General features: G+C 37.1%; 2 protein-coding genes across 2 annotated transcripts in view; both read left to right on the top strand.

The window, feature by feature from the left end:
• The window catches only part of LOC103713836 (zinc finger CCCH domain-containing protein 45-like), a 31,059-nt gene extending 17,697 nt beyond the window's left edge, over window positions 1-13,362 (top strand). Inside the window, exons 6-7 of the mRNA XM_008800876.3 lie at window positions 7,508-7,594; window positions 11,991-13,362. Coding sequence (XP_008799098.2) covers window positions 7,508-7,594; window positions 11,991-12,869 — 966 coding nt within the window. The 3' untranslated portion in view covers window positions 12,870-13,362. The remainder of the gene's footprint in view (window positions 1-7,507; window positions 7,595-11,990) is intronic.
• Window positions 13,363-15,649: 2,287 nt separating this feature from the next.
• Window positions 15,650-21,376, top strand: LOC103713837 (40S ribosomal protein S12). Its single transcript, XM_008800877.4, has 5 exons — window positions 15,650-15,765; window positions 15,861-15,889; window positions 19,302-19,587; window positions 20,771-20,836; window positions 20,974-21,376. The coding sequence occupies exons 2-5, from the start codon at window positions 15,882-15,884 to the stop codon at window positions 21,031-21,033; spliced, it is 420 nt and encodes a 139-aa protein (XP_008799099.2). The 5' UTR covers window positions 15,650-15,765; window positions 15,861-15,881; the 3' UTR covers window positions 21,034-21,376.
• The last annotated feature ends 1,678 nt before the right edge of the window (window positions 21,377-23,054 follow it).

Below are 23,054 nucleotides of genomic sequence, written 5' to 3' on the forward strand. Positions count from 1 at the left end.
CCTCCTCTTTGGATTGTCATAGTAGAAGACATTGGTGAAGGCTTGGACGTAGTCCCAGTAATTGACTAAGACTATCTGCCCATTTATTGTGATCTGCTTGGCCTGATTCGGGTCAAGTCCCCATTCATTTGGTCTAATCACCTTGTGTATTACACATTTGCTGAAGTTTATAATTCCACTCCTGATAGAACCATTTTGGAAATTATGATTAATTTTCACAGAATTAGTACGGAGCAGGAGCGCCTCCATAACTACTCTGTTTTTTCCTTCCAAGGAAGGATAACCCCGTTCGTCAAAGTATTTTTGACGGATGAACCATGCATCATTCAAATTTTGAACTTCATTATGATCCAGGTACATGATAATCTCCTCGGATTTCTTCTCCGAGTAAGTATTGTCCTGGAGATTTTTCTGTAGTACTTCCTTCATTGTTGGGCTTAACAATGAAGTTGATTGCAAAGAAATTCCTTACACAGCATCAACATGTTGATCTTGGTCAACTTTCTCTTTCCCTTTGCCGAGATAAGTTGCCAAGTCCACCATTTGTGGAGTCCTGGGAAGTGCATTTGCACTGCGTTCCTTGCCATAGTAAGTCAGGGCATTCCCCGTACTTTCGGGAAGTGCATTAGCACTGCGTTCTCTGATACAATGAGGCCATGTGTTCCCTGTAATTTCGGAAAGTGCATTAGCACTGCGTCCCCTGATATATCGGGCAGAAGATTGTCTGTCGTGATCATAAGATCCTCGTCGTGGAATCATCCCTGCAAAAACTCGCGAGTCAAGAAGTCAGGAAGAGAATTATCTTCGGACTTAAGAAAATCAATTTGAAATTCAAAAGCACTTAATTATGCTTGCCATCTAGCAAATATTTGGTTGGATACAAGATTTTTCACATCTTTTTCTATGATCCGTTTGACTGCAGTGCAGTTGACCCGCAGCAAGAATGGCTGGTTCAACAGATCACTTTGAAACTTAGAAATGCTTTTAACAATTGCAAACATTTCTTTTTTAATTGTTGAATATTTGCTCTGAGTGGCATTTCACTTTCCAGAGACAAAGTTAACCAAAATTTCTTTACCAACAGTTGGATCCAATTGCTTTAAGATTTTCCCAAAACCAATGTTAGATGCATCGGTCTCTACAATCTTAAACCAATTCGGATTTGGTAAAGATAGGCAAGGTAGATTCCTTACCTTGGCTTTAATTAGCCTTACCTTGTCAGTATGATTCTGACTCCAGGGAGCAGGTTCCTTTTTTAACCTGTCATACAGGATTGTAGTATCTTGTGCCAAAATTTTATAATAATTAGACACATAATTCAAACTTTCCAAAAATCGTTGAAGTTGTTTGGTGTCTAGGATTTCATCCGGAAATTTGGATGCAAACTCAATACTTCTTTCAATAGGGACTATTTTCCCATGACTGATGTAATGACCCAGAAACCTTATTCTGGTTTGGAAAAGACTCCTCTTCTTAGCAAATACTGCTAAACCATTTTTAATGGTGATCATTTTGAAAGTCTTTAAATCTTTAAAGTGTTGTTCTATTGATTCAGAAAACACCAAAACATCATCAATATAAGTAATGATGGAATGAGAGAATGGATTATAAATCTCATTCATGATGCTCTGCAATTCAGAGGGTGCATTTTTCAAACCAAATAGCATCACATTCCATTCATAATGTCCAAATGATACTGTGATTGCAGTTTTGTATCTGTCAGATTCCTCTATTTGGATCTGCCAGTATCCAGATTTCAAGTCAAATTTGGAAAAGATTAATGCCTCACTTAGTCTATCTAAGAGGTCTTTCTTGTTAGGGATTGGATATCTTATCCATTTTAACACCTTATTTAAGGGTTTGTAATTGATTACCAATCTTGGTATTTCTCTTTCTTTTTCTGCGTTTTTATCAACGTAGAAAGCTGTGCAACTCCAAGATGATTGAGATTTCCTAATCAACCCTCTATTAAGGAGTGTGTCAATTTCTTTTTTACACAGATCAAGAAATTTTCTTTTCATCTGTGCTGGTCTAGCCTTGGTTGGGATGTTCTTCTCATTGAAGAAACTTTCATAAGGAAGAAAAACCATGTGTTTCTTCCTAGACCAAAATGCATAGGGTAACTTGTTACAGACTTCTTTTGTGAACTGCCCCTCTAAATCCTTAATTTTTTGGATTATGTAAGGATCTCGCAATTTTCTTTCTATGCTAAACATGTTAGCTTCTTGTTTAAGGAAAATCAATTGTTTTTCCTTACTGACCAAGAGATTCCTAGTCTCATTAATAACCTTTAACTGAGGTTCTGAAATAAAAGAAAATATTATTTCTTTTCTTTGCCTCTTGATTGTAGGCATGATTTCATTTTGTGATTCTAACAAAGTTATCTCTGTTTTTAACTGATTAATTTCATGTCTCAATTCATTTATTGAAACTGATTTCTCTTGACTATTAGTCAAAGCATTGATTTGGAAAAGATTAGAAGAAACGCCATTCATTTCTTCTTCTGATGTATCCAAATTTGATACATCTGATGTAGAGCTATATCTACATCTTTCCTTCTTCTTTCTTCTCTCTTCGGAGAAGAATCCTCTAATAGTTTTATTAACTGTTTTTCTTTTATCATTGATTTTCAATAGTGCACAGATAAACAGTATTGTCTATCTGTACTTGAACCCAACTCAAAATTCAAGATTACTTCTAGAAGAACATTTTCTTCCATCTGTCTAGATTCAAGTTTATTCTTGATCTTTCTTGGATAAGACTTATATTCAGTCTTCATATCTTCTGAGTTACTGAGAGTTATTAACTCAATTCCAGATACAAGGTTTTCTTGTTCTGACTCGGTTCTAGGTTTAACAATTACTTGACCTAGTTCAGTTTTAGATTCATTATCTGACTCTTTTTCAATAATTTGAAAAGGATCACTATCTGACATAAGGATGTCAGTGAACTCTATTGGATCCGGAAGACTTATTTCTTCTTTCCTAGACTCATTCTCTAGGTTATCTTCGAAACTTATTAAGTCTGGAAGTTTTATGTTTTCTACCCTAGATGTTTCATCAGGGTTAGTCCTAGAATCTTCTAAGACTTTCTCTTCTATTATAAGAGCGTCGAGCATTAATTTTGCTTTCTGTTGTTCTGCATAGAACCTACCAAACCATGGAACAAAATATTCTATGTTTCCATTGGTTTCTAAGCTTTCATAATACTGAGCCTTATAATATGCTAACTTAGTTAGATTAAACTCATTAAAATACCATATTCTGAAGATTTTATTATCTTCCGACAAAAATTCTTGATTTAGGATATTTCTTAACATGCTTCCTGATTGAAGACATGTATGATGCCCTATATGATTTAAATGATTAAAAAATTAAATTCCTTTAAAAATTGTTCATTATTGGAACTTGGGCTTATGGAATTATTTTCCATATTTCTGGGCTTGCTGGCCAGTGCTCTGTGCAGTGAAGTTATGATGTTCTATACCTCAACCCTCTGTCATGAAGAACAATAGTTAATGATTCAAAGACTATAAAACACTACCACATGAATGATATGGCATCTGTTAAATCTGTGTTGAAAAATAAATCAATTATCCTTTCATCACCTGAACAACTACTAATCTGGTCTCTTTCTCCCATCAATCTAAATTCTGCACCCTACCAGAGGACAATCACTATGGGACTTGGCCGGAACTGCCCTAACTCAACGCCCTAACTCGCCATCTCGGCATCAAACGGGCGGACAACAAACGGGCCACAACCTCCCACCCTCGGTCTCAACTCATCCAGGTACAGTAATACCAGAGACGGGTACCAAGCAACCATCCTTGTGACTTCCGGGTAAAAGGATATATGATTCAATAGCAGATAAACAAACTACCAATTCATGCTTTAAGTCAAAGAATCATAAAATATTCCAACTAACCTTCGAATGCCCATGGAATAGGCTCTGAAGATTACTCTGTAAGGAGCCCCAAAAGAGGTTTAACCCTCAGGGATTGGGAAGTTCAAAATCTGAATGATTCATGGTTTGAGCCCCAAAAGAGGTTTAACCCTCAGGGATTGGAACCTATCAGAGGTATCTTGAGGTTAAGGTTTGAACATTACATACACCCGAATCAGGCCAAGCAGATCACAGTAAATGGGTAGATAGTCTTAGTCAATTATTGGGACTACGTCCAAGCCTTCACCAGTAGTGCCAACACATCATGAAGGACGAAGAAATGTCTTCTCCATCCAACAAAAGGAATCTGCCTGCTGACGAAGCTCTGACAAAAGGAGCTTTATGTCACATCTCACTTTTCTTCAGGCGGAAGAAATTACTCCCGACCAAGAAAAGATGCTTTCTTCACATGGAAGGAACCACTTTCGGCAAAAGATGCCACCGACCAAGGGTCCCATCAGTCCTCTCTGAAGGAAGGAATCTCCACCAACCAGAGGGAAAGATGCTCTCCTGCAAGACACCTGTATTTATTATTGTCCTAAGGTGTGGAGTTTGATGAACTCCTAGATGCAGTGCTCTTCATGGAGACTGTCTTCTTTGGCTCTGCTTTGAAGGCAGAGCATAACTGTTGCTTCATATGGTCCATACATTTGGACATAATTTCTTCAGAAGTACATTGGGGATATTTTCTGAAGAATTTGTTCTTAAGACTGGCAAAATAGCTGTCAGTACTTTCTTCAGTATGCTGTGATTCAGCATGATCATTTTTAAATGAAATCAAATTTGATTTTATGGTGGTGATAATCTCATCAAACTTCTCTCTGGGCATTTCCAGCCACCATTTATAAAGGAATTTCCTTTAAAGAACAGTTTGCTCGTGCTTCTGCCATGATTCTGGCCTTCTGTTTAGTCAGAGTGATGAGCAGGTTCTTTGCTTTTGCTTTGATGAAGCTTAACAGGGCTGAACCTAATTTGTTGGTTTTAATTGCTCTCTTTCTTGGCCTTGTGATTAAGACCTTTTGCCACATAGCTTCTGTAGCTTCAGCTGCACGAGTTTTGTGCATAAGAATCCCCCAAAACCAATGTCAGATGCATTGGTCTCTACAATCTTAAACCAATTCGGATTTGGTAAAGATAGGCAAGGTGGATTCCTTACCTTGGCTTTAATTAGCCTTACCTTGTCAGTATGATTCTGACTCCAGGGAGCAGGTTCCTTTTTTAACCTGTCATAGAGGATTGTAGTATCCTGTGCCAAATTTTTATAATAATTAGACACATAATTCAAATTTCCCAAAAATCGTTGAAGTTGTTTGGCGTCTAAGATTTCATCAGGAAATTTGGATGCAAACTCAATACTTCTTTCAATAGGGACTATTTTTCCTTGACTGATGTAATGACCCAAAAACCTTTTTCTGGTTTGGAAAAGACTCATCTTCTTAGCTGATACTGCTAAACCATTTTTAATGGTGATCATTTTGAAAGTCTTTAAATCTTCAAAAGTATTGTTTTATTGATTTAGAAAACACCAAAACATCATCAGTATAAGTAATGATGGAATGAGAGAATGGATTGTAAATCTCATTCATGATGCTCTGAAATTCAGAGGGTGCATTTTTCAAACCAAATAGCATCACGTTCCATTCATAATGTCCAAATGGTACTGTGAATGCAGTTTTGTATCTGTCAGATTCTTCTATTTGGATCTGCCAGTATCCTGATTTCAAGTCAAATTTGGAAAAGATTAATGCCTCACTTAGTCTATCTAAGAAGTCTTTCTTGTTAGGGATTGGATATCTTATCCATTTTAACACCTTATTTAAGGGTTTGTAATTGATTACCAATCTTGGTATTCCTCTTTCTATTTCTGTGTTTTTATTATCGTAGTTGTTCAGGTGATGAAAGGATAATTGATTTATTTTTCAACAAGATTTAACAGATGCCATATCCTTCATGTGGTAGTGTTTTATTGTCTTTGAATCATTAACTATTGTTCTTCATGACAAAGAGTTAAGGTATAGAACATCATAACTTCACTGCACAGAGCACTGGCCAGCAAGCCCAGAAGCATGGAAAATAGTTCCATGAGCCCAAGTTCCAATAATGAACAATTTTTAAAGGACTTTAATTTTCTTTTTAATCATTTAAATCATATAGAGCGTCATACATGTCTTCAATCAGGAAGCATGTTAAGAAATATCCTAAATCAGGAATTTCTGTCGGAAGATAATAAAATCTTCAGAATATGGTATTTTAATGAGTTTAATCTAACTGAGCTAGCATATTATAAGGCTCAGTATTATGAAAGCTTAGAAATCTATGGAAACATAAAATATTTTGTTCCATAGTTTGGTAGGTTCTATGCAGAACAACAGAAAGCAAAATTAATGCTTCACTCTCTTACAATAGAAGAGAAAGTCTTAGAAGATTCTAGGACTAACCCTGATGAAACATCTAGGGTAGAAAACATAGATCTTCCAAACTTAATAAGTTTCGAAGATAATCTAGAGAATGAGTCTAGGAAAGAAGAAATAAGTCTTCCGGATCTAATAGAGTTCACTGACATCCCTATGTCAGATAGTGATCCTTTTCAAATTTTTGAAAAAGAGTCAGATAATGAATCTGAAACTGAACTAGGTCAAGTAATTGTTGAACCTAGAGTTGAGTCAGAAGAAGCCTACCTTCTCCCTCGAGCCGAGGAGGATCACCCGTTCTTCGGTGCAGTTCCGACCTCTTCTTTGCTCGCGGGAGAAGGGGGGAAAGAGAGGAGAAGAGAGGAGAGAGGGGAAGAAAGGAGAGGAGGAGAGAGTTCGGAAAGGAGAGGAGAAGGGTCGGGAAGAAGAAGAGAAGGGGAAAAAAGAGAAGGAAAAAAAAGGAGAGAGGCCGGGGTGCGGGCACGAGTGGGGAAATGCTTCCCCGACTCGTGCCAGCGCGCGTTCCACGCGTCCACACTCACGAAATCGCGCGCGGTTCTCCACGCGGGGCAGCGAGCCCATGCGGGCTGCCCCACGTGGGCTTTTAATGCCACAGAGTGGGTTTTTTTTTCTTTTCGAACCGGTTCGGTACGGGTTTCTGTGGGTTTTTTTTCTTTTCGAACCGGTTCGGTACCGGTTGAAACAGGTACCGAACCGGTACCGGTCTTTACCGATATGTCGGTTTAGTCGGTTCCGTATACCTTGCCGACAATTGTGATGAATGCAGATGTGAATGTTGATATCCGATAGCTGGTAATGGTGCTGTTGAGATAAACCTTTTACTGATAATAGATGTAATTTCAGTAGCATGTTGGAGATTATTTTCTGCACATAGCAAGAGGCTTTGAAGTTGCTGGGGCTGGTAAGTACTTGTTGTTAAGACATGGAGTATGTTTGCTTTTGTTGTTGCGACAAATCCTATGAAGTTGCAATAAATGGTATTTAATGAAAAAGACGGCCTCTGGTATTTATTATGCTAATAGGAATATGATATTCCTGAAATTTGCATTTTTGTCTCTTAGAAGCTCAACAGTTGAATCTCTATTGCGACTAAAGTTTTTTAATTCTTTCAAATTTGTACATGATTGCAGATAAGCCGAGACTGCCAAGAGTTGGAGCCTTTTATTGGCGAACAGTTGGCGTCTTTGCTTTATCTTGAGCCAGATGGTGAACTCATGGTATGCTGCTTCACATTTTCATAACTTTTGTAACCTGTATGCTGTACATTGTTAGTGGCGCCAATAAGTATGAATTATCCTATGTCACACATCAGATTTACCTTTGCTGTACATGATCTATGGCTGCACATCAACAACTCCATATCCCAGAAAAAAAATTGAAGAAATTAGAGAAATTCAGGGTGAATGGAAGATATACAATGACTAAACACTAGGCTTGCACATATAATATGAAATTAAGATTCTCAGTTTTGAATATCAGCCCTTGTTGGCATTTTTCTCTAACAGTTAAGTTAAAGTGGCTTATACACTAGTTTCCCATTTATGTTCTATATTTAAATCTAGCTTTTCAATTCAAATATTCTTCTACTAATTCCATGTCACTAAATCCACTCCGGTGGAAAAGTCTACCTATCATTTCTTCTTGAGCCATATGTCATCTCCATTGAAACACTTCAAACTATTATAACGCATCTTCCTATATCTTTTTCTACCTTTAACATTTCTATTTTTATTTATTCCATTTTCTCAAATCTTCAATTTCTTTTAGAGTCCTGCTTTGTGTACCCCAGCACGTACATGGAATGAGTGCCAAACCAGGTTATGTGCACCATACACGAGGGTAAACTGTTTAAGTGGGGTTTTAATGTCCAATTTACCCCCACTGGTCTGGCAAAAGCCTGGTAGCGGTATGCGTCATGGTACATGCTGGGGCACAGCGAAACATTTTTTTTTCTTTTATAGGCCTCGAAGGTTGTTTGGCAATTAATTGCATGCTGTTTCCACATTTAGCTCTTGCCCATGGTTACAATGTCTGTCAACATCACACCTTCTTTCTGATATGTACTGTCTCAATAGGTTATCAACAGCGTAGGGTGTGTCCTTGTGCAGTTTGTGGTCTCTCCCACTGCTGTGTTTCTGTTCATATGGTTGCGTGGCATAGTTTGCTGAATTATAACTGTTGGGTTGCATCCTTCTCTTATTCAAGAAAGGCATGCCACTCTTCTCCACTGTTTATTATTGTCTTTGTTATTGTTATTATTGTGATTACTTTTTGTCCAAGGATTTGAAGGCCTATGTGCAGATTGAACATGGTAACCAAAAATTGTTGCTTTATATTGCAACAAAAGATAGAGATTAAGGGGTTATAGAATGCAAAACTCTTTCCATAGTATGACTAATTTACAAGCATACCAAATAACCTGCCAGGACATCTACAACATTTATAATGTGATAACAAAGTGTGAATGTTGTACATATAGTTATATTTTTGTTTATCATTTTTTACCATAAATTGTTGACATGTTATATATATATATATATATATATATATATATATATATGTACGTACACAGAGTTCTGTATTTTTAATAATGTATAATAAGTTGCTTAAAACTATTCAATGCATGTATGAACTGTAATCAACATGCATATGCAGTATGCTTTATGATCCTAGTTTTTTTATAGATTAGAATCATTAGATAATAACTAGGGCTGGCAAACAAGCAAGCTGGTTACGAGCCAGTGCTAGTTCAGGTCGAAATTTGGCTCGACTATATTTTGCTTGGTTAGGATTTTAGCTAAGCTAGAGATATAAATATTTAAATAATTTATATATTATTATGTTTCTTTAATTGTTATTATCTATATAAATAATATAGGTTAATATAGAATATAGATTAATATAGGTTATAAAATAATTATTTTTAATAGATTAATATAGGTTTAGAATAGTATGTATTTCAACTATAATATTAAAATATAATAGGGATTATTACTCAAAACTATACATTTGAAGGCTTCGACTGATCTTAGACTCTCATTGGATCTCTTGAACAAGTTGTTCATGAGCAGCTCGAGCTTAGTTTTGAAATTAATTTTAGGTAGCTCATGCTTGGCTCAATTATGAATGAGCCGAGCTTGAGCTAGGCCTTGCTTGGCTCATGTTCATCTCGTTTCCGCCCCTACTAATAACTATGTTCACTTGTGTAAAACATGTGTACAACTTCAATACAGAACAATTAGAAATGGTTTACGTTAAAAATACTGAATAAAGAAGCATATTTTTAGCTTGTCAATTGCAGATCTTGTGTATCTTTCCATGCCAGTTTCCTGATTGCCAATAAATCATGGAATGATAAATATGCCATGCCTTCTCACAATTGGCATAGGCATTGCACATGACAATCAAATTCCTGGCCCTTATGCCATTTGCATCCCTACATGAAGTGACAAATTCTTCCCCGTTGACTAGGCCATTATTATTACATTCTTATCTTTGCTATTTCCACTTGCGAATCAGCATTTTGAGATTAGTTACCTGAAGCAGGAGCAGATTGGGATTTGGGTCTGGGGAAGAGAATTTCTTAAAAAAGACTTCGATAAAGAAGTGCTTAGCAAGGATGTGAGACCAAATTTCTGGAGAGATTCCATAGTGGGTCGGCACCTTAGATAGAAGTTTCTGGCTGCTAAGAATATAAGTATCTTAGGCTTGATGTCCCGCTCATGAGATAATGGTTGTTAACATTTAAATGCTTCCAGTTATTTCTTCGTTGTCTTAATATTTGAATTCATACATGTACAAAGGATGGTGTTATTACAAGCTGTAGGATATACAAAATCTGCGAAGCTTTCCAGTTACAATTTATATCCTTGACAATTGTCCTTATTTTAATGCTTACTAAACTAATGAAATTTAAGGTTCAAAAGTGCCCTATACTATTTTATCAAAATTCCATGTGTTTTTCCATTCAAAAAAAGAGAGCAGGTGTTTCTTTTAGTTTTTGATTTCGAAATAGTTATACCATCATCATCCCAAAATTGAATGTGGGGAGCATTCTTTGCTTACCCACTCCCATACCTTTAACTTAGAGGAACATTCTTTTGGTTCGCCATACAATTCTAACAACAACAGATTCTTTTGGCTTTTCATAGATTCTAGTTAGGTTTGCTTGAGAAACCTATTTACGAGAAATCCCCTTAAATACCATTTCAATTAAATCTATGTAACTTGATTCATCCTCTTGGCCGTAACAAAATATTTCATCAACTTTAACCTTCATCATAATGTATGCTTATCTCATCATTTACTAAAAGTTTTCTTCCACAATTTCGGCTTGACAACATTTGGGATTATAAAACTTGTACCACAAGGTTTGGTTCAGAGAAATTTGTTACTTGCTTATCAATGATTGCTACATGTATCATGTGCTTTACTATGGCTTTGTTAAATATTTTTCAACTGAATTTGTGTTTCTCTGGGACTATTTATATTGGCCTACAAGTTAATGACCACCATTGTCATCAATCCTGTTTGGTTGCAGAATTAGTGGATGGATATCCCTCCAAATCCCCCCCATTTGGAGGGATATCCTTGCCAAATGCCAAAAATGGGCTGTGGAAAGGGACTTATGCCATGTGGGGTTATGAGTGGGTCCACACGTTATAATTCTATTCTACCATTTTGGTAGAATAGAAATACCATAGAATAGGCTTGCCCCTATTTCCTTCAATTACTGTTTTGCCCTTTTCCACTTTGTAAACACATAAATATGCAGAAGAGCAATTTTTGTCTTTGTGATAAAATCCAAAACATCTTGAAATCTGATGCACATTAATGCTCCCTATTCCCACCACTTATTCCCTGCATTATTGCTATAACCAAATGCCAAAACCCTTCTATTCTGCGGAATAAGCCTATCCCTCCAGTAGTACAAAGCATATCCCTTCAAAAATCTATTCTGCACCAAACGCTACCTATGAGTTAACAAATTATTTGTTTGTCTTTTTTCTATAAAATATGTAAAAAGAAATTCTTAAAAGAAAATTCAATTAATTTTTCTTTTAATATCTGTGATTGTTAAAGGAAGTTTAGCAAAGAACTGCTGATTTTCTGTACTCGTAATGTATGGAATACCCGCTTTAACCAAAAAAAAAAAAAGAACTACTGATTTCCCTTTAATCTGTTTTATGAGTGATTTGGTCAATTAATTTTTCTCTTAATATCTATGTAAGCTGAAGGTTGGTTAGGCAAGTAACTGCTGATGACCCTTTATCATGAGGGTGAGCCTTGGTGCAAAGATAAAGTTGCCCTATTATGACCCGAAGGTCATGGGTTTGAAACACGAAAACAATCTCTCTGTATACAAGGGTAAGGCTGCATATATCTCACCCTCCTTGGATCCTGCATTGGCAGGAGCTTCGTGCACTGCACTGCCCTTTTTTGGCCCATTTTTTTTTTTGTTATACATATTTTTTTCCAAGTTTATTTATTTGTTCATGTAATTATATCCTCATGCTTGGATGTTACTGTCTCTTGCTCTATTTCCTTCCAAAATATGTGCATATATGTGTGTGCGCGTGTGCATGCGCACTGAAAGAGTGGGTTATATTGCAGGCAATGCTCATAGCTGCAGAGTCTAAACGTGAGGAGGAAAAAGCAAAGGGGGTTAGTACAGATGATGCAACTGATAATCCAGATATTGTCTTGTTTGAGGACAATGAAGAAGAGGAGGAAGAGGAAAGTGAGGAAGAGGATGAGAGCAGTGGCCAGGGTGCCCAAGGAAGAGGTAGGGGAAGAGGAATGATGTGGCAGCCGCACATGCCACTTGGTCGTGGAGGGAGGCCGATGCATGGGGTCCGGGGTTTCCCTCCTGTCATGATGGGTGCTGATGGATTTGGTTATGGCGATTGCTTTGCTGCACCTGATCCTTTTGCCATTCCTCCTCGGGTTTTTGCACCGTTCGGGGGTCCAAGATTTTCTGGTGACTTCTCAGGGACAGGCCCCATGTCTGGGTTGGTTTTCCCTGGTAGGCCACCCCAGCCTGGCGCTGTTTTTCCAATGGGTGGCCTTGGGATGATGATGGGCCCATGTCGGGCACCATTCATGGGTGGCATGCCCATGGGAGGTGCTGGCCGGCCCAATCGTCCTATGGGAGTATCGCCTTTCCTCCATCCGCCTCCACCCCCACCCAACAGCAGGGCTGTGAAGAGGGATCAAAGGAGACCGGCAAGTGATAGGAGTGACAGACATGATCCGGGATCAGATCAGGGCAGCAAGGGTCAGGAAATGACAGGACCTAGCAATGGAATAGATGGTGATATGGCGTACCATCATGGTGCTAAGGTCCAACCTGAGGATAAATTTGTTGCTGGAGACAGTTTCCAGAATGATGACAGTGAGAGTGAAGATGAGGCAGCACCAAGACGGTCAAGGCATGGTGAGGGAAAGAGGAAGCGCCGGGTGTCTGAGGGGGAACCAGCCCCAGACCGCTAAGAGATGCCTGTGACTGAATGTCAGAATCACTGAGTTTTACTAACGTTTTTGCTTATATTTGTGATCTGGTGAGTGGTACAGGGTTATTTTTTGAATTATACCTGAATTAACCACCCTCTTTTAATACTTTGTTCTCAAGCTCTGGAGCCTCCTGTTAAGAAAGATGGGGGGTCGTGGAAGTAGGCTCGCGAGGATAATGCATCAGATGAATGGGAAGCGTTCGGAAGAGTTTGATGGTTGTGTAATATTATCAATCAGAAGATTGTAGGCTCAGAGATGATTGAAATGATTGTGTTATTGGACTATGTACAGCATGATGGTATATGAATGTGTACAACAATCTGAAAATTCTTTTCTTGTGTTGAGATCTTGCCAGCTACAACCAGTGGCTGTAAGTTTATGGTGTAAAGCTTCCATTATCTGAAGCATGGTTGAGCAGATTCTGTTTTCATTTTTCATTATGAGAGTGCCATAGAAATTAATTATGAATAATGCCTTCCCTTGTTTCTATAATATAATTCTTGGAGTCCTTTTCTTGTTCTGATGACCATGAATGTATTCTGAAGGATAGGAGTTCCAAGGATTCAGAACTAAAATAAATAATACCCCATAACATTCCATCTATGCCGATATAAACTGCGAAGGATTGTGTTTGGCAATGCTGTTGGATGTTTTACATGATTTATTGTCGAAGCATCCCCGACCTTCGAACAGGAGGCATATCCTTTGTATCTTCTCAGGTTCCCTCCAGGCAAATCAAAGCTTTGGGAGATGTAGGTGTGGAGGGATTGAACGTGGCAATCTCTTCGATTTTAAAGTTATCAGAGTCTTTGTGAGGGATGCTTTTTGGTATCTGCATTTCTCCCATTCCTCTTGCTTCTGATCTCTTCTCGGTCGTGAGGAATATATCGTAGATAGCGAGAGGGGCGTCCAAATTGGCATGGAAGTAATAAATCCCCGAGTTCTGCAACTGGGAGGGCTTTGGATTATATGTGAACTCGGGGGATTGTTTCACGCACCTCTCCTCCTAAAATGAGGAGGTTCTCATTTTGAGATGAGAAGAGGGGTTTGAAATCACAGCGGGAACTCATCATTCATTGTCTGAGATATTACGTTTGATGCTCTAAGTTCAAATCAATCCTGACTTCATTTTGGCTCGAAGGAGTGGCTCGTTTGCATAGAGATGCTCTGGAGCTCAAACTTCTGAGAGCTGCTCTCTTAATTTTTCTCTTTTTACCATCTAATTTTAAAATTTTTCCAGGCGACCTATTTGGGTTCCACCTGTTGTCTTATTTAATGAAATGGTGGTGACCATTCCCCATTTTCCTGAAAAATTGTAACTGGGGTCATCCTTGGACATTTGATCATGGCTGAGAAGCTTGAGGTATGACTTATGAGAAGTTTGGATAGCTCCTGTTTTCATACAAGGATTCTGTGCTGCATTTTAGTAATGTCAAGACGAGAAGAGTAATCAAGAGAAGATAGAGAGATGGGATGGGCCAAAGTTCGAATACGCTGCATCCTTTATTTATTTATTTATTTTTTGATACAAAACGTGCCTAAGCCAAAATTAAAAAGAGTAACGCACACGTTATATGTACATATCTTTCTACAAGAGATACTAAAGACTGCTGCCCTGTAATGCAGAAAGCATCCTTGAGTCCACCAGCTGCCGCCCAATCAGCTACCAGAGTTACCTGCCTTTTTTATATATGTAGCTATTAAAATATTTACCAAAAAAAAAAGAAAAAAAATAATTTGATTTTTCTATTTCATCACATTCGGTATATTTCAGGGATTATATATATTCGTGTATAGACTCTGCATAAGAAAAATAATATAGGCTGATATAAGATCACGGTAATAAAAAAAATATAATTGGTGATACAGGTTGTTACGCGATTCTCAAAATCACTCTAACAAAATTATGCTAATAGAAAAAAATAATATAAGTCGATACAAGATATTCTAATAAAAGAAAATAATGGGTGATGCAGGTTGTTACATACTTTCTAAAATTATGCTTAGAACAGCTGTAAAAGTGAATAGGGTACGCCTCCAAGCAAGAATGTCCTGCAATAATGGGTTAGAGAGAGATTTGTGCTTATTGGTGAGTTCAGCATTAAGAATCCATGTATTCTCATTTCATGAAGCTCGAGAATCAATTTTCCAAACTTGAATTCATAATAGTTTCATATTATGGGGCATCTCCATTTATTATAATATCTGCGTAAAAATGACATGCTGATCACCACTGGGACGGTTATAAAAAGAACAGGCAAGAGTAAGGTGCAAAAAAGAAAACAAAACAGAGATGAAGATTATACAACCCTTGGTTCTAATATGATTAATTGTGACTTTACTTTTATCTACTAAGGCTATATCATCCATAAATATTATACACTAAGGAATATCATGCCATGCCCAGCTAGTTCATTTATAACTAGTGCAAAAAGGATTATCATAAACATTGTAAAGTAGCTCATTATGATCTGTGATTGAATTACTTTTGCCTGGATTCGATCCGATCCTATCCATCCCAAAGAAGCTTTGATTTGATTTTTGACCTGATTCAAATATAGATTGAATTGGTTGTTCCCATCCCTGATCCAATCCAACCTGCTTGCAATCCTAGGTAGGACTTGGGAAATCTGGCCCCAAAAATATGAATTTGGCATGAAGGCTGGTCCATTGCAACCCTCAAGGCCTCAACGATGGTCCAGATCCATCCTCAAACCGGGTTAGTCTTTACGGGTCCAAGCTAACCCAAAGCGGACCCTAGACAAATTTTATATTGGATCCGATTCATCTGAACTCGAACCAGGTCACGGCCAACCTATATAACGACCGCCCTCTCCATCCGAACCCTAGCTCAAAAACCTGGAGAGAGATAGAGGTGAGGCGCTCCTCCTTCCCCACCTTCCCCTTTTGAACCCCTTTTTTCTCGATTTTTTTTCTGTTTCTAATTCTCTGTTTTTATTCTCTCCTCAGATCCCATTCGATCGTAAGAAAATGGCTGCGTACGTAATCCGATCTGCTCCTTTTGCTGTTCCTTTGGTCGATTTTATTTTCTGGAAAAAGTCTTCTTTTATACGTTTTGTTCTTGATCGTATAATGTTTTTTTAATGATATTTTTGTATTTTGATATGAGAAAGTTGTGATCTTTATGCTTAGAGTATATCCAGATATTTTGTTTAGAAATCACAGTTTCACTTAATGTGAGAAACCAGCTTTAGAGAATTTTGTTGCATGAAGTTGGTTGAAGGCAAACTCATGATAACTTCAATCTAGTTAAATATGACTTAAGCTTATTGTGCATTTAAGATGGTGTTTCCGGTCTTCATGTCAAATTGAAGTTTATTAGCTTGATCACTGATATGGTGATTCGAAAAAGTACTTATCAGAATAAGAAATGGATTTGGGAAGATAGGAGAAGCAGAACCTGGGAACATTTGGCTCAATTGAGTTCTGGATTTATCTCAGTCATTTAAGTGAGTAATGGATGTAAAAATCAACAGCTATATGATATTATTTTATTGGAGAAGAAGTAAGTTTACTGGTAATTATGATCTAGTTAGTTCATCGACTGTGTTGGTTTCGCTAGACTTGACTGTCGCCTGCTTGTTGTCAAAATGAAATTACGGATAGCAATGATCCTTATGTGATATGATTTGTTTGTTAGTTTGCATATATTTTCTAGTTGAGTATTTTCTTTATTGTATTTCATAACTGAATGGTCTAATGAATAGTTGCTTGTTGTCCTCAATTATCCAAAGCCTTGAATACTTAACAATCTGGAACTGGAGTTAGGAAAACATCAATTGATATAAAACATCTGTTTATTGTGCTGTTTCGTTTGAGACCTTATAAACTTATATATTGTTTTCTGATTTAGAAATAGACTAGCTTGAAGAAGAATCTGTCTTGGATATAATATAGATGAATTGGTATTTTAGATAAGGTTTTACCAAACAATGCATAATTTGTCATTTTTTTTTTCAAAATGGTTTTGTTGTTAAAGAATTCCCTGTAAGCAACATGATTGATTGGAATGATTGTACATATCAATGTTTTAAAAAGCGACTGCATTATGCAGCCAGTTAAGGGACCAATAGTGCATTTGTTATGCTGATATATATGTAGTTAGTATTTTAAATATTTAAATAAAATATATTAAAAATAATAAGAGTGATATTTTTATAGATCTTAGATTCATTAAATGATATATCTACTCTTTAGTACTTAGTACTTGATTTTTAGTAGCAATTGTTGTATCATAATTAACAAATATGTGTCTGGCTCATTTGAAGCCTACATCCAACCAAGGTTAGTCGAACCGATATCGAGATTTGTACCGATCTGCGACTGGTACGGTTCGATAGCGATTCGAACCGAATCGAACTAGAACAATAATTGCCACAGCCCCACAGCGAGCCCTGGATCCGGTGCGACTCGACCGGTTCACACTGAATCCGAGTCGAACTGGATGGAACTGTCCGATTTCGGCCGGTTCCGGGCACATCCAATTAGGCTGGAACCATTTTCCATTAGAGAACCGACGTGGTCGGAGATTGGGTCGGCTCGGTTCGGCAATCCTTGCATCCAACCCAACCATTAGTTTTGAACCTGCCTTATTTGTATGGTTGCGCATAACAGTGGTCATATCTATGGTTGCATAATGCTGAAAGGGTCAAGAAAGCTGCATAAGTGAATATATAACCTACGGAAAAGTGGGCTAATCCAACCAATCTTGCTTGCACAATGGAAAGAGCCACTGGCTTATCTCTCCATCGAATTAAATTAGCCAAAGGTGTGCGTTCATGAGCCCATGCTAAAGTTTCAATCAATTCCTGCCAATATCCACGCCAGGAAATTAAGAACATAAATCCAATAGCCCAAACAAGATGTCCAAATAAGAACATCCATGCCCATACCGATAAACTATTCATACCAAAAGGGTTATATCCATTGATAAGTTGTGAAGAGTTTAACCATAGATAATCTCTTAACCATCCCATCAAATAAGTGGAGGATTCATTAAATTGTGAAACGTTACCCTGCCATAATGTGATGTGTTTCCAATGCCAATAAAAAGTAACCCATCCAATGGTATTTAACATCCAGAAAACTGCCAAATAAAATGCGTCCCAAGCAGAAATATCACAAGTACCGCCGCGCCCTGGGCCGTCGCAAGGAAAACTATAACCGAAATCCTTTTTATCTGGCATTAACTTGGAACCACGTGCATCTAAAGCACCTTTTACTAAAATCAACGTAGTTGTATGCAAACCTAGAGCAATAGTTCTATATGTTGCCACGCAATGCAACCCCTACAATATGTGTCAACAGAGTGCTAAGAAAATTCTCTTTTTAGTGCAGTCAGGGAACTGCATATGCATATGCAGCCTATGCACTACATCTTGAAATAGTGGTACATACATAAGCTGTAATTAACAAATTTTAAGAAATGATTGGATTTGATGCATTGTCTCTTTGCAAAGGGATTTGGAATCACAATGACTTTGATCATGAGTTATGATAGTGTCCCGAACATTATTGCTAACAATACCATGGGCACTTTAGTTCTATATTGCCTTCACCTTCAAATATTGCTGATGGAAAATTCTGTTACAAGGGCTTGGTTCATCTTTGTAATTTTTAATGAAGTTCTACATGATCCATTAGAACATGTTGAAGTATAGGGACCACGACATATTTTCACAAGACTCTGATTTTATTTAACAGCATGACCCAAGGAATTGAATTTTCATTTCTTATGTAAGTGCTGTGAAGTGCCTGTTCATCATTCATTATGTTCCATGCTCATGAGGATCCTTATTTAAGAAATGGTCATTTGATTCAAACTTATGTTCGTCTTTCACTTAATTTGCCCCATCATGTGCCCTTATTTAAGAAATGGTCATTAGGTTCAAAATTACAAATCTCATTGCACAAGGTAATTAAATAAGCAAGTCGAGCAACAGATCTACTTTAAAGGAAGTAAGAATGAATCTTTTATCTGTTTGTTGTATTTTCAGTACGACTGACACAGGCATGTTTCATTAAAGGATGTTTATTATCTGGCAATGTAGTTATATGTTCAAAAGATTTTATAATTACCTCTGAGACAAGTTGAAAAACAAATTATGTTAGGATGCTCTCCAGCTTGCATTATTTGATCTGTATCTGCACCAATTGTAACCTTGCCGTGAAGAGCATAATAATTGTCCAACTTGTGGCATGAAAATATTACATACTTATTCTGTGTTACAATTCTCTCAATAAAACAACTGACAATGAGATAGTTAAAATCTTTAACATAATGATTCAAGGGTTCTCCTGGAGTTGCTTAAATTATTAAGAGAGTAGCTAGTCAGACTTTTTTATACAGTCGGTACCCATCTGACCTATTCTCATATTCTGTTATGATAGCGAAGATGGTATTGCTGTCGAAACTGCTGCTCCAGCTCTTGGAGAGCCCATGGACCTGATGACAGCACTTCAACTTGTGATGAAGAAATCATTGGCCCATGATGGGCTTGTTCGTGGGCTCCATGAAGCTGCCAAGGCGATTGAAAAGCATGCTGCACAGCTTTGTATTCTAGCTGAGGATTGTGACCAGCCTGACTATGTCAAGTTGGTCAAAGCACTTTGTGCTGATCACAATGTGCATTTAGTAACAGTACCAAGTGCAAAAACCCTTGGCGAGTGGGCAGGGGTAAGTAACTAGTCAAATATGTCTATTATTATATCATCATAATCATTATTATTTCTTTTTTAGTTTTGCTTTTCATGCTTAACAGCAGATTATCTGAAAGAGAGAAAATATTTCCTGAGCATGTCAGTTATGTCATTACATGGCAGCTGTTTGATCAAATTTGAGAGTTTCAAGGCACTAATTAAAACTACCATCCCATGCTGGAGTTTGCTTTCATGTTCTTTGTCTTAATATGCGACACTTGACCTCTGTTCTGTTAATGTTTCTGAGGCTTTTGAATCAACAGGAGATATCAGTTGAAATGCCTGTAAAAAAATGATTTGTTTACCCATTTTTCATGAAGTAGGCCGATGAATTTTGATTGTTCTATATTTCTGTATTTTAAGGTTGTGTATTAGAATATATTATCTATTTTGGGTTTGGAGCAAAAAACTGTCTAAATGCTCAGGCCAGTACTTGCATATTCATGCATTATATGAGTAGAATTTTTGGCCCATGAAATGCACACGCTGAGTTTCAAAGATGAGTGCAAGTATATATTTTAGTAAATAACTGAATGATGATCAGAGCAAGATAAAGAAAACATCATGATAAAAACAAGATGGATGGACATGATCTCTCAAGAAAATAAAATCAGATGAGAATTGAGGAGAAAAATATTTTTTAAAAAAATTCGAATGCTCTAGCCTTCTTAGACTACTCTATATTCTAGATAAAAAGAGAAATTGGTCTGTTCAAGATAAAGAGTAAATAAAAAATTTAGAGATGTGGGGAACTACTAAAATCTTGTGTTTTCTCTCTTGAATTTCTTCCTCACATTCCTACATGTGGCTTCTTTATGTCTCCCTACCTCGAAGGTAGATGAGGTGGCAAAAAAATGTGGAGTACCTTTTTTTGTTCCCCCCTTCCTGTTCTTTATTGGGGCTCTAAATATGCACTTCCAGTAGAAGAAAAAGCCCAGCTACAAGAAGTGAGTTTAGTCGTTGGAAGGCTCTCCTGTTAGATATAGAGATGTGCCTGCGAATGTATTTTAAGCTTTTCATTCTAATCTTAAAGTTTTCATTGTTAAAACATGCTGCCATGTAACTGTTAACCCCCCTCCTGTTGCTTATATTTCTTGTTCTTTTTAATCCTGCTTCATCATCCTAATTCATCTTTTTTTTCTTCCTCTTTTAATCTACAGCTATGCAAGATTGACTCTGAGGGAAAGGCAAGAAAAGTTGTAGGCTGTTCATGTGTGGTTATCAAGGTAGAGATTGAATTATATCAATTATTAATGTTTCTAGCAATGTTCTTTAGTGGGCATGTTTTTCACCCCCCAACCAGGGCATGCGTCGAGAAAATAGTGGCCATCAAATTTGTAACCATTGATGTTCTATTTTACAGGATTATGGCGAAGAATCAGAGGGTCTACATATAGTTCAGGAATATGTGAAGTCACACTGAACAATGGAAACTGATTGGTAGCGGGCCAAATTTGATTCTGGGTTATGAGAGCTTGTTGGAAACATTCACCATCGATGCTTTGTGTGGAATTTTGCAGCTATTAGGTTTTAAGACTTCTATGTAGAAACCATTTGTGTATTTTCTTAACAAAGTCTTAATTTTGCTTGCAAAGTCTGCATTTTAGGGGTTTGTCCCCACCTTTTTCTTCTCTAAATTAAGAAGTACCAGGTCAAATTTAATGAGCCTTTAATGGGGAAACGGTTTTTGTTTGTTTATATTTTTGGCTTCTCGCTTGGTATAAACTAGTGTTGATTAAAATCATCAATTGCCTTTTGGTTGGGAAGCATTGCTTGTTTGATACAGACGAATTGTGTTTTATGTTCGTGATCAATCTTTTGACTCGTGTGCTTGACGTAGTGTATCTGCCTTCACCCAAAGTTGTAGCCAAACCTAGGTTTAATTAGCTGTCTGGTATTGGACAAACAGCATTTTGTCAAACTTTTTTAGCAGTCGTCTCAAAAATTTAGTTAAGAAAACCTTTTATCTGAGCTGCTGTATGGCATCTGCAAGTGTCCAACTTGACTCCTGAAGTGCGTCCTTTTTATCTCATGAAAAATAATAACATTTATAATTAAATAAGAAGATTGCAGCTATCTGTATCATCCTCTGACGTGCATAACATATGCTTCACTGTAGGGAAATTATATACATATTTTTGGGGTTGGATGATGTAGAGTTCTATTCAGCCTATGGCCGTCATGCTGTAATTATGTTATTCACCAGTTTTATTTTACTAGAAACAAGGTCCCTTCCATGGCCGGAATCTTCACTTGAAGCTCTTTTCTTTTCCCTTAATGCTAAATTTTTGGGGCACCTTTTCATGTGAATCTTAAGTCTCTTTGGTGAAAATATCGGTCATTTAATGATTTCTATCATGCCTATTGGACATTCTAGTACTCAGTTTAAAAGGACTGAAAATGGATGCAGATCATATATTGGTATATCCATATCCCTCTGTGTTTTTGTTTACCGAATTTAGATTCAAATATAAATATTAGTCGGATGCAGAAATTCATAACTATATTTGTTTTAAACAGACAAATATTGGAAGTGGAGATACAATTAGATAGTCAACTTTGTGACCATTAAATCAATGATATCATTATGTGGAAGGTAAAATTAATTAATGCTACATAAGTTTAAATATGACTATATATGATGTTTGGATAAGGATTTTGTCTATTCATGTCTATCCATGTCTTTGAATAGATTCAAACATGAAAATATATCCAGATGGATATTAACCTATCCTCCTTCACCCCTATTTGGTAATAATGCAAAGGTCTGTTTATGGAACCAAGAGATGAGAAGCAAGAAAGCTTTTCATGCCGGAGTGGAATCCATATATGAAATGATAAGGGTAAAGGCTGTGCTTCAATTATGACGATATATGGGAGGAATATCGCCAACTTGTATCAATGATTAATTCAAAATTGAAGTTTCCACAAGATTTAATCTCCTAAATAGTGATGTCAAGCATCAGAATAATCAAATCTGAACAACAACAACAATGATGAAAACAGTATGGAAAATTTTACAATAAATATATCTTATATATGGTGCTGTTACAAGCTAAATAGAATTACCGATCTAACAACTCACACACCAAAAACATACATAAGTGGTAAATAAGCAAGTCAGTCCTCACCAACGCACAAACATATAGAAAAAATCAAGAATAAAACTAAGGTCGTCCATCCACCACCACTCTTTCTTCTTGCTCCATATAACACAGATACATGAGGACCACTGGAAATGGGTAGCAACACCAAGGGAAGCAGCTTTCCAACAAAGAAGGTTCTTTATATCGTAGGAACCCTAAATGATGAGCACCAAATCCCTCAGGCCTCCAGCAGCAGCACTCAACCACAGCAAAACCACTTTTTCTGCTTGCGAGTTCATATAATTGTCAGTGGAATAAAAACTCACTGCAGAACTTTTTGCAAATTAAAAAGCAGCAA

The sequence above is a fragment of the Phoenix dactylifera genome, unplaced genomic scaffold, assembly GCF_009389715.1.
Source record: "Phoenix dactylifera cultivar Barhee BC4 unplaced genomic scaffold, palm_55x_up_171113_PBpolish2nd_filt_p 000026F, whole genome shotgun sequence".
In the NCBI taxonomy this organism is placed as follows: domain Eukaryota; kingdom Viridiplantae; phylum Streptophyta; class Magnoliopsida; order Arecales; family Arecaceae; genus Phoenix; species Phoenix dactylifera.